The sequence below is a fragment of the Eucyclogobius newberryi genome, unplaced genomic scaffold (genome assembly GCF_026437365.1).
Source record: "Eucyclogobius newberryi isolate DKJ021-1_F unplaced genomic scaffold, fEucNew1.0.hap1 SCAF_19, whole genome shotgun sequence".
Classification (NCBI taxonomy): Eukaryota; Metazoa; Chordata; class Actinopteri; order Gobiiformes; family Gobiidae; genus Eucyclogobius; species Eucyclogobius newberryi.
The window spans coordinates 18586795-18599181 of record NW_027315823.1 but is presented as its reverse complement, the minus strand read 5'-3'; the positions used below and the strand labels follow the sequence as shown (position 1 = coordinate 18599181).

The window sequence follows — 12387 nt, the reverse complement described above, 5'->3', positions numbered from 1 at the left end:
AACCAGTGGCTATTTGACAGTAAACAAATTAGTTTAAAAAAAAATCCTCATAAGCAAACGTAAATTCTAATATTATGCCCGTAAAAAAGGAGACCCACGAGTACCAGATCCACTGAGGAAGCCCCCTTCACTGCGTATTATGAAGTGAAAGACAAACTTCTTTGACCTTATTACAGTGGTCTGTTGCCGCAGCAATTGCACAGGGCGCCAGTTTAGGTGCGTTTATCAGAGCATATTACACCTTCTCTGGGCTTCCATCAAACTTAATGAACATTTAAATCCTTTAATGGATTGAAGGGAATTGAGTGCGGCAAATTATCCGCTTGTGGCTCTATAGGCTCTTGTTGATAAAGGCACCTCAGATAGAAGTTTTGCAGCCCCTTTCTCTCTCCTCTCCACACAAGATTTTCCTCTTGTTTCTTTTTCCTCTGGTTTTCCTGAGCATCTCTCACTCACCCTCTTTGAGTCTGGATCACACACGCAGTGCTACTGCCCCCGTCTCCATCACTTATCAGTTCATATGAAGGGAACATCATAGAGATTTCTCTCCAGGAGGTGTGTGCTAACATTGCTACTACACAGGCTATTATAGAGCTGTCAAGCCCACTATACTGTCTCCCCCAAGGCCAGAGCCACACATCAAACTGATCGAGGGCTCAATCTCTGCCACACCAACATTTGAATCATCTGATAAGGTTCACAATCACATGGTGGCATTACATGTAATAAAGATTGTCTTTAATATTACTAAAAAAGGTAACCTGGCTCACGTCAGATTCTGTGTCTCACTCCGAGTTGAGTTCTTAACATAAATCAATCTGGGAATGTTCTTGCCAAAAGGCGTATCTTGCTGGCAAAGTTACTAAATAGCCCAATGTGTTTAAAATAATGCAATAATTAGAAGGACCAGCACACCAAATTGTTTATAATCAGAGGAAACAAAAAAAACTTTATTATATTTGAGTATATCCATAGAATGGTCAAGAATGGAGGATAACTGCAAGCTTGGTATAACACTTCAAAATAATTTCAACCAAGATACAACTGTGACCCACTCTGCCACAGTTGTTGCATTAAAATAATAATAAAAGACAATATCATGCATCTTTAGCCTGTGGTGCAGTTCTTCACTCCTTGACCCCCTAATTATCATGAAATCACAGTAATCTAATAAACACAATCGGCATCGAATAGTCTATGATAGTCTATGTCCTTCACATTATTCTCTCATAGAACTGATCCAGCCCCATGCAGACAAACATAATTTAATCAAAAATAATACTGCAATCAGAGAACATAGAGGGGGCGACCCTGTACAGACCGGGGGCGCCTGAACTCTGGTCAGCCCCACATCAGCTCCTGTTAATGGCTAAAGGGCTCCAGAGAGACACAGATTTTCTTAGTGCAGCTGCTGCTCAGGAGGGCTGACCACTATTGATCTGCTAGCTGCAATATTCTGGTAGACAGCTGGCTAACAAGCCTGATGTCTCAATAAAGACTCGAGTCGTGGGAGAAGCGGGCGAAGGCGGGCATCAGACATCAGCAGTGTGGAGACAGAGGAGCTGAAACCACTCCATCATCAACCAGGACCGCAGACTGGCAGGGTAAAGGGTTTTAAGACAAAAGATTTTTAATACAAAACTCAACCAATCAAGTATTAATTAACATCATTGTACATGATGTCATGTTATGTGAGCGGGTCATATGTATAATACTTTCCAGTTTATGATACGCGGTGGTAGAAGGAACTACAAGCGAATTACTGGAACATGACTTCCTGTCTGATCTACAGATTTAAGACACATCCTTGTCCACGCAGTATCTCACAAAAACAGTTAACTGCAGAAATGTCTTCAGACGAGTTACGGCGGCGTGCGCACACGTGGGTGTGTGTATGTGCCGGATCTGTTTATAATGATTGTCTGGCGCACACGTGACTGTGGTGCGCTGACCGGTCCGTTACACACGGAGACGGAGGTCCACACTAGAGCGAGTGAACAGCGTGAGCTATCGTCAGCGTGAGTAGCTTTTATGCCGCTGCTTCATTTGGGAGCGCGAGCCGAAAGTGGAGATCTGTTGTTAGCATGAGCCAAAGGAAAATGACTTTCTCAAAGTTTCAAGCCCCTCCCCAGAGCGTTACCATGGAGCTCATCTCAAAAGAGCTACAATGAGTTTAAACATAATTGTTGATAGTCGTGAATAATCGTAAAATCGTGACATTTCTCCTCATGATAATCGTGACTCTAAAATTGATATTGTGAAGTCCCTAGTTCTCGGTCATTAGAAGGACACATTTTGGAAAGATAGATATTTCCTATGTCCACCTTTCCTTTGTCTCATCAATTGGATTTTTTGTCCAAACAGAAAGTACAGAGTCTGACAAGCTGATTGATGACAAGACTGATTTGTTTTTGATGTGTGAAATGTAATACTTTCAGTGCATTGTGGAGGTGGTCTCATGGAGTCAATAAAATACATTACGGCAGAAGAAAGAAGGCATCCAGTGTATTTAAATTTGATTAAATATTTTAACCCATAGAGATGGTTTCTATAGTTAAATGGAATAAAACATTTGCACCCGGTTTGTTGCAAGATGATTTTGGGGATTATCCCGATGACAAAATAGATCCTGAAAAGTTTGGGTTTAGGTTCACATATCACACAAAATAACTGCATCATACAATTTAAGAGGAAAGTGCAGCAATTTCACGTTATGCTACTGCAAGTTTAATTTTATTGGATTTTAAAATATGTTTTTATTATTTGTGATGATATATATTGTAATTTGGCATAATTATCTCCAAATAATAAATATAAAAGCAGTTCTTTCAGTTTTGCAATCAATACAGTTTTATAAGGATTAGTTTTTAAGGTAAAGCAAAAAAAAAGTTTCAAATTCAGTCAATTGTTATTATACTATCATCTAGTGATATTCAGCAGAACAGCAAAAGAAAATGGTATGATACGTAATCCATGTGTATCTGATACATAGCAATACAGACTATTATCACTGAGACTGGCGTTTACGGACACAACCTTTTCTATCAGAGAGATCAAACAGCACACCACTCTCAGGGTACATTTCTGATGCACATAAATGAAAACTCCCAGCAGCTTGCCTCCTTTCAACTCTTCATTTCCTGCCATCCCTGTTGCTCCTAAACGCCTCACTCTATTGTGAGAATAATGTAGCCTGCTTTGTTACCGGTAGCGTAGCCAGCCTGTGGTCGCACTGCAGCAGAGGTATGTGCTAATAATCATCCACCTACAGCTCGCTCATTAGCCCTGGGCCCCGGACGCAGCATGGGACGTTTCATGACGCTAAAGAAGACTGGCGAGTCCTGCCCTGGAGACGCAGCGCAGCGAGCCACTTCAGAGTGTACGTGGGGACAAGGGGCACGCTGGGATCTCCCCTCCGCAGCACATAACAACAAACTGGATTCACAACAAGAAGAAGAAGAGTGGATTTGTTCTTCAAAGACTGGCGAGTCCGTGGATCAGACGGCTTCATTTGACATAACGTTAAAAGAGAGCACTAATCTCTGAACAGAGCGCATTGAGGCCTTGGTTTGTTTGAATGGATGTGTATTTTCTTTTCAAATGTTATCACATTTTATTGCATGTTAAGCCAACAATCTAAAAAACAAGACAACAATCTAAAAAAACAAGACAACGATCTAAAAAACATAGGAACAATGATATTTTAGGGCCCATAATTTTAGGTTTAACGTTTTAGGTTTTATTTTATAGTGATTTTACAAAGCAAGATTTTGATGTGATGTGATGATGGGTTTCAGGTTCCTATGTTGTAGTCTCAAATTTCCCCATGTGGGACAATAGGATTATCTTATCTATTCAAAAGACATTTTATATTGAATGACTCATTTCTCTGGCAATGGTGATAATTTTTCATCACTCTGAAACCCTTGGATGACATTTGGTATCGGCCATACTAACATGTCCCTGACTTAAACATAGTTCCTTGAATTGTTAATTTTTCTTTTAAAATATATATGTTGTGTTTATTGTAAGCACAAAAAGCAGTAAACTTACAACTTCCCATCGCACCCAATTTTAAATAAGAGCCGTTGGAGGCATTAAACCTGGTCATAAGTCAGCCTAAAGCGGTCACAAATGAAGTAAACAGCGCTAAAAATGGTTAAAGTGACTCGTCAAATAAACAAGAGAATCATCAGTCACAGCGACAATGACTTTTACACTACAATAGAAATGTAATCATCCATAAAACCAAACTATTGACTTTTCATTGTGACAGTGTTTGTCAATGTGTAGATCCAAAATAGAACATTGTTCTGAACGATTTTGCATCACACCACTCTATGTAAATGTGTGTGTGAGTAGATTTTAGTTTCCGGTCCATTACACACGACTGATCCTGATTAGAACTATGCATGAACATGACCAAATTGTCGGCCCAAAGATTTGTGTTTTTCTGGGCTCTTCCTACTGGAAGCTATTAAATGAACATATAATTATTGCAATTTACTGTTTGGGAAACAAAATTTTCAGTGACAATCAAACATTACTAATGAGCAGTGCATGAAAAGGAAAATAAAAAACGGCATTTCCATGTCATGATTTTATAATTCCATTTAACTAAAAAGTAAATAAATATCTATATTTTGTAATTGCAAAACATATTTCAAGCACACAAAGGAAGCTGAAATGGGGAGGAGAATCAAATGAAGGTTTGTATAAAAGGTGCCGCTGGTAATTCCCTCTCTAAATGTGTGTTTTTAGCATCGTACATCGACTATATCTCTCATGCTACTTAGAGATGATAGTGTTGGGAGAAGGGGCCAAATAGTATTCACAACTATAATGCTAACACGCTTATTATCTCTTAATTTATAATTATTTACATGTAAAATTGTGCTGTATTAAAAGTAGGTTTGATACAAGTCGGTAAGGCATAAGTGAAAGTACCAACAGTAGAACCAAAGTAGAACTACAAGCACTAAGCACCAGTTCTAAAATAACAGACGTCTTTTTTGCAACAATAACCCAACATAAAATAGTAAGTAAAATTCTAAACAGATTTTGTAAACATAAATTTGCATTAAAAACTTGTTATCAGTAAAGACCTGCCCATATAGTGCAAGACGTGAAGTTGCAAGTATTAAAGTAATTGTCAAGGATCTGACATGTGATAGCGCCAGGCTGAACGCTAATAGCCGCTAATGTGAAGGATACAGGGGCATCTGCTCTGTATTCTGAGTTGAGATGCATCTTATTGGCCTGTGCGTATGATGTAAAAGCAGGTATTACAAGGTCAATGTAATGGCATAAATCAGGCAAAGAACAAAATTGTTGACGCACCGTGAATGGTAATCAGGAGGAACAGGGAGGGCTTCGTGTCATTGGGTGAACGGATGTTACACGTAAACAGCAGAGCGAGGCCAGTTTACGTTAACAAAATCATGTTCATCAAAATGTTTAAACTGATCTTCTCTTACTCGATGACTTTCAGTGTTTATGTATTTAGTAGTGACATCTTCCTTTATATATTCTAAAAAAACAACAACAACAACAACACATTTTTGAAAATAACACACAAAATGTCTTTTTGACTTTTTGAAAAGTTTCATATTCTGAAAAGTACAAAAAAAAAAAAATGAATTGCTCATTGAACAATGTAAAATTACATAGAAAAATCCAAAAATCTTCCACCATTTTGTATTTAGTAATATCTAAATTATAGAAAATTATCAAAATAAATTTAAATACACCTAGTAAACAAAGCACCAACTCTGATAAAAGTTTACTGAGGTAATTTTCAAGGGAAATGCACAGCCTTGTAGTACGTTCATTTCATAAGCACTTCACTTTTTCATATAACATTTTTATGTACTTTCCATGGAGTGCCACAAGTTTAAACAGATATGAAATAATTCATGAAACAATAAATCCTTGTAAATAAATTCTAAGGTCATAGTCACAAAAATCTGAAATTCAGCTACTGCTTTTCTTTAAATGCTAAAAGCGCCTTCTTCTAAATGTGGATAACTTTATTTGGGCCCGAGATTAACCTCAACATATCCTGATTTCTTTCTCATTCGAGATATTATTTTGTTCCTGAAAGCCCTAAGAAGGCCAGTGGACTCTTGTCTTCACACCATAAGAGAGCGACTCATGCACAACAATAAGAAAAGAAGGGAAAAAACACTGTAGAAAAAGTGCGGCTTAGTCGTTGAAACAGTTTTATGTCTTTAAATGGAGAGATAACAGGATAAGCGGCTTTATAGTCATATCGCTGCACAATTATATATTTGAATAAGTTTTGCTTTGTGGAAAAATGTGATTGTTTATAGTTGGTATTACAATGTGCGGCTGTCTCATTTTGGAATTGAAATAACTTTCTTCATTCACCAACTACATATTCTTGATTGTTCTGTCTAACACAGTATAATTTTCTTTTAAAAAAACAAAACCGTTCTGCCGTGGTGTCGTAAGTTCGAATCCCGAATCAGACAGTTTACTGCATGTCCTCCCTTCTCTCTGTCATTTCCTGTCTAATAAAGCCTACGGGGGAAAAAATATTATTACAATTATTATTATATTTTTTAAATACGAATTTGCTGAATAGATATGGATCATTTTTGATTGCGTGACAGGATGAATGCAGTTGCCAAGTGGTCTCAAGATTTTTTTTTCTCTCTCTTAAACCAATTCAGGACAAGCGTATCCAGCAAACAACCACAGACTTACTCTAAACATATAAACACAGCTCCATTTTCGGTGACAAAGGGATTTGCCGCTTCACCACGTTATGTATAAGCTCACCTCGAGGTCAAATTTAGATACTTTTCAAGCACTTTTTACAGCTCCTCTGAAGCTTTTTACGGTCAAATTTCAAATACATTGAAAAACATTATGTTGAACCAGTCTCTGCAGCGTCAACCCATTTACAAGTCCGGCTCACCTTACGCACGATTCAGATTTCAAGCATTTACTAGGAAAAGAGAACAGTTATTCATTTATTGTTAGTTATAAAATGCAAGCTTTAGAAAATGTCTCTAAAATCATAAGTCAGAGCATGCCAAGGAGCTGCAGTGAGTTTTTCAGAGAGCATCAAACTTTACCACTTCCAGGAGTATAGTCTTACTTGATAGCTATCGTTCAAGAACTTCATCCGCGCCGTCAGATTGTATGCAAATGAGCAGCGGGCTTACCTTCATTGGTGTTGGTTGCCGCGGCGCCCACAGTGTGCAGAGATATAGTCCAGAGCAGCATGGCAGCGAGCCCCGGATCTGAAGCCATGGTGGCGTTCCCTCACTCCCCTCGTATCCCCTCGTCTCCACTCTCTCCCGCTCTATCTTGGCTTTCCACTTTTCTTCCACTATAGCTCTCCTGCTTCGTCGGAGTGCCGGGCTTGAATGGAGATCGGGTGCAGCAGGCGGAGAGGTGCGCGTGTGTATGTGTGTGTGTGAGGCAGTGAGAGGAGAGTGTATGCGCTGTACGGAGAGGGTAGAGGGAGCAGCGCCTTCATCGGGGTTGGCTGGCTTCAGTCTGCCGGCTCGGTGGCACACACACATACATACATACATTGAGTTTAAAGAGGCTGCAAAAGGGGGCGGGGCCAGGCCTATCCGTCAATGTGTCCGCACCCAATTACAGCGCGGGGAAGAGACGGTACCACAAGTGTTTCAAAGTTAGTGGCTCTAGTTTACTATAGGGTCAAGTCTGTTCCCTCTGTCAGTTGCTTGTATAAGAAACAGTTGATGTTAATTGATGACGTCAAAGATACATTTTGCAGCTTCAGTATTTTACTGATGAATTTTAAATGCTTAATCAGATAATTGCACATTTAGGAGGTTCTGCTAATTATGAATTATTAATTGATTTTTTAGATGGCATTACTATTAATTACTTAATTAAGAGATGCTATAGTGTCAATAGGATATTTGATTGACTTGCCCAAGGACTACCGATGGAAAGTGGCTTGTGTGGAGCATATTTTCTCTTTTGAGATTAATGTTAGCCATGTACTTTCTCTGTTTTAGATAAATGAAATAAATTGACACTCATATGGCCTAGCCTTAAAGGTCTGTACACACACATACAGAGTATTTTTTATTTTTTAGAACATTATTGTCTAAAGTAAAAGTTGATTCTGGTTTAATGCCAGAATTGAATAATATTGGTCCTAAATATATATAAAGAAACATGGAGTTCAAAGTTTGATCTTCAACACCTGCCCCTTTATGCTTGCCCTACACTGTAAGCTTTCACTTTGGCTTTACAGTATTTAAGCTCAAATTAAGAGCCATTTTGAGAAGATATAATATTTAAGAAAAATATCAAATAATGTTTCTATTTCTTAATTGGTTTCAGCTTCATGTTAATTTAATATTATTATAAAATGCTTTAGAAACTGTTGCATGGACACGCAGATATAACCTTCCAGGTGAGAGTTATGCCTCTGGCCTTGCACTGCATTGCCATCATTTGTCATTAGAGTCTAGTTCTCCTCTCTCCTACCCATTGGCAAATATCCGACTGCTGATCCGATACGAGAACAGTATGTGAGCGAGGCTCCAGGACAATGATCACGTATTGATTTGTGTTGAATATCCCCAGTCAGTCTGTTCAGGTACGAGTGTTATTCATGGACAGTGAGCACAGAACATGCTAATAAGTCAGATGACTGCACCTGTCCTGATCAATGCAGCCTCAGTGTGCTCTCCCCATGCACCTGGTAAACACAAGAGTAGTGTGGTTTAGATCATAAGAACTAGGCTGATGCTGAATTAGGAGTGTATTGGTGCTTAATAAAATTTAGCTTGACAACAATATCAAATTACACTTTGTAATTCCCTGGTTTTCACCAGTGTGCCGGGGAACACAGGGTCAGGTGGGCCTTGAATTTTTTTTCCACACATGGATTTAATTGAATCATTAAAAAACAACAATTAGCTGTGGCTCAATAAATGTATGTACGAATGAATGAATATAAGAAATTAGAAAATATATTAATAAGTGGTTATTTCTGTTGGAAGGAATTTTCTTATTTAGGATTAAACAGGCAATAATACAATAAATTGTGGTGGAATATTTTTTTTTTAATCAAGATGAATTGTTATATTTATATTTATTCAAATTTCTATCTGAACTCCCAAATAAAATGTGATAATATTTCCCTTTGCTAGTAGCTTCAGTGAGAGACTGATCCACCCTCGATGTGTGAAGGAAAGGTTCCGTAGGTCTTTCCTTCCTGCTGCTGTCAGACTTTATAACAAAAACTGTTAGTACTGAACACTCGCAATACTGACCTAACCTAATACTGATGTGCAATTCTGTCATATGTGCAATTACTGTGCAATTACTGTGAAATTCATGTGCAATCTATGTGCTGTCGTGACACATATTCATGTGCAATTACTGTCGGGATCACATGCAATGGTATTTATTTATTTGTCTATGGGAGTTTTTATTTATTTATAGGAGATCTTCTACTGAAAGTGTTTTTCAGACTTCCTATAAGTGATCTGTTCTTCTGTATCTACCTCTGTATCTACCTGCGTTGCACCAATGAAATTTCCCCATGTGGGACAATAAAGGAATATCTTATCTTATCTTATCTTAATAAAAAGATTTCCACCTTTCTACCCACTCCATTTTTGTTGATGAGCTGTGACTTAAGGAGAACCAAGTGCGCTTGTTTTCAGTATGTGTATGAGTTGGTTCTGCGCGAGCTGTGCGAACACAGATTAACCTGACCTTCTCATCTGATTGCGCATTAAGTTTATTGTGTGGTTAAAACCAGTAGTGTCCCTGATAATTTTGCAGAAACATCCACGCAGCTGGCCCTCTGAAGACCGGCCACATTCAGAGAGCGTAGCTGCTGCCAGAACGCCTCTTCGGCCCCCTCCCGCCCCCTCCCGACCCTCCCGCCCGGTCCAGGACACTGGGCTGCCTGTGTTCCACCACTGCATGTACAGGGGAGCCTTGTACCTATATGTGCACTGCCACAGTAACATGTAGCACTGGACATGTGGAAGCGATTTCTACAAAAATCTGTAATAAAACAAACAGCTATTTGTCAGCCATCTTCCTGCATACATTTGCATTATCACTTATAATCTTTCATTAGACAGACACTGTGCTATTCCGGGAGGGTATGAGAGAGAAACTGGTGAAGATGATCAAAATTGTCCAAGCCAGCATTTGACCCAGGGCTGCAGCTGTATATTGACTTTATGTGAATGTACAACAATCATTATCTGGCAATTGCATTTTTATGAAATAATAAAATACCAATGTGTCTGTTTGTCTCCAATACATTAATTATATAAATTTGTTTTAAAAGTATTTTACATTTAAAGAACAATTCTTTAGCCAACTTTTTTGCACAGGTTTAGGCGTTATCAATTCATACATTTTTGAGTTGTGAGTTTACTTATATATATTTGTTTTATTTTGATTTTTTTGGTTTAAATTCACAGTTACCATTTGACTTAAAGCAAAAAAAAAAGGCATCGGAAGGCAATTGAAGGAAAATCACTACACATTTGTACTACAAGTAGACACAAAAAAAAAAAAAACTTTAGAAAGTAATTTAAAACATATGTTGGTGCATTTTGCCAAGGTGAAAGGCAGTACGATTCCTACAAAGATAAGATCACATGAGTGCAGTATGCCGCTGCTCTGATCTGCAGCGTGCTCGTGTGTGAGCGCTGGCTCTTTACCACTAGGCAGCAGTGTCAGGCTGCCACTCTAATAGGCTGCACGCTGCCAGGGACAACAGCTCTCCTCACACCAATGCCTCCATCAGACCAAGGGAAACAGGGCTCTCAAGGACAGCGATCCTAGAATGTTCTTTGAGAGGAATGTTAAGTTGCTGTTACATTTGTCTCAAACTAATACAACTACAGGGGTTATTTTAGGCATTAGCTTAGCATAAATACATACTTGTGAAAATACAGTTGATAGAAGCTAAGCCAACTTCTAAGCACATCTAACCATGTTTATTTTCACCCTCATTAACCAACTCAAAATTGTATTGTATTGTATTGCATGTATTGTGATTTATGCATGTTTATTCTTCTACATTCCAGACGCCATTGCTCCAAAAAAAAACATGTTTTCTCCTAACCCCCATATGCCCACATACTTTATATACTTTGCTCTTTAGTTTCTTTTCTTTTTTTCAAAGCCCACAGGTTTATTGGACAGGGCAGAGATATGGGGATGAGTAAGGGAAGGGCATTCAGCAAACACTTAACCACAGCGCGGGCCCCATGCTCCAATTTGTCTTTTCTTAAATGGTGATACTAGTCACGTATTCATTTTCATCCCTTTTTTATGTAATACTCACTTTGCCTGGATCCAGAACACACACTTCTTGAATTCTTTACACAGAGTGAGTCTGGTCACTACGCTCACTGGCATGTTTCGGTCAAACTCAAAGAGTGCAATCAGATTTTTTTTATTTACGAGACGTATGTGAAACAAAGGAGCTTATTAATCCTTTATAATTTTGGACTAAATCAAACTGATCTCGCCTCAGAACAGTTTTGTGCTTCGCAAATTTTTCTGCAGAAATCTGACGTTTTTCATTCCACTTTTTTAAATTCTTGTCTTTTTCCTCATAAGATGCCATATTTGTTTTAATACTGACAGACTAAGCATGTCCCTGATTGGCTAATCCCCATGTCACTCACATCTGAATTTGCGGAGATGAAAACTGATCAGACTGCATCGATATGTAAAATTACAGAAGGGCATCGTTCTGGACTTGCTCACTATCATGCAGCGCTCCAGAGACAACAACAGACATGTTTCTTTTATCAAATCATTTTAGATCAGTATTGCATGTATAAAATAATGATCCACTGGTGCCATATATTATAACTACATAGTAACAAAATGTCTTCTTAAAATTCAAACATTTTTGGGTCTCTAGTCACTGTTGCATCACTGTTATTTCTTCAACCTGCTCATACGATCTCTAGTTCAGTTTATTTCCAGGCAAGATTGTGACAGAGTAGAACCAACTTCAGCTGTCAAGTGCATGTTGCCAACAATACTTAATCAACCTGTAAAACAACAAATATTCTAGAGAATGTTATGGACTCTTATACTACCATTAGTTTGGCCTGATGGAATAATTGTATTGCAGGAATTTCCAGGGATCATGGAACCTACTACAGAAAATTATAAACTTCTTTCTAACATAGTCCAGTTTGTGCTAAAACGCAGAAGACATCCAGGCTAGCCAGACATCCAGAGTTCCAGTTAAGAGGGCCAACTTCATTATGCTGTACTTGCAAGCTCCTCTGCAGCTGGAGAAGTGGCTCCTGTCCTAGACTTTGTGACTACTGGCATGTGAAAGCTGACCGTAAAGGCCCTGCTCAGGTTCCTCAC

General features: G+C 38.5%; 1 protein-coding gene across 3 annotated transcripts in view; it reads right to left on the bottom strand.

Annotated features, from left to right (window-relative positions):
- epha8 (eph receptor A8) overlaps positions 1-7523 on the bottom strand; it is a 91363-nt gene extending 83840 nt beyond the window's left edge. For all 3 annotated transcript variants that reach the window (XM_072452010.1, XM_072452012.1, XM_072452011.1), the window contains exon 1: positions 7194-7523. In XM_072452010.1, the coding sequence (XP_072308111.1) occupies positions 7194-7281 (88 nt within the window). In that variant the 5' untranslated portion in view covers positions 7282-7523. The remainder of the gene's footprint in view (positions 1-7193) is intronic.
- Between the last annotated feature and the right edge of the window lie 4864 nt (positions 7524-12387).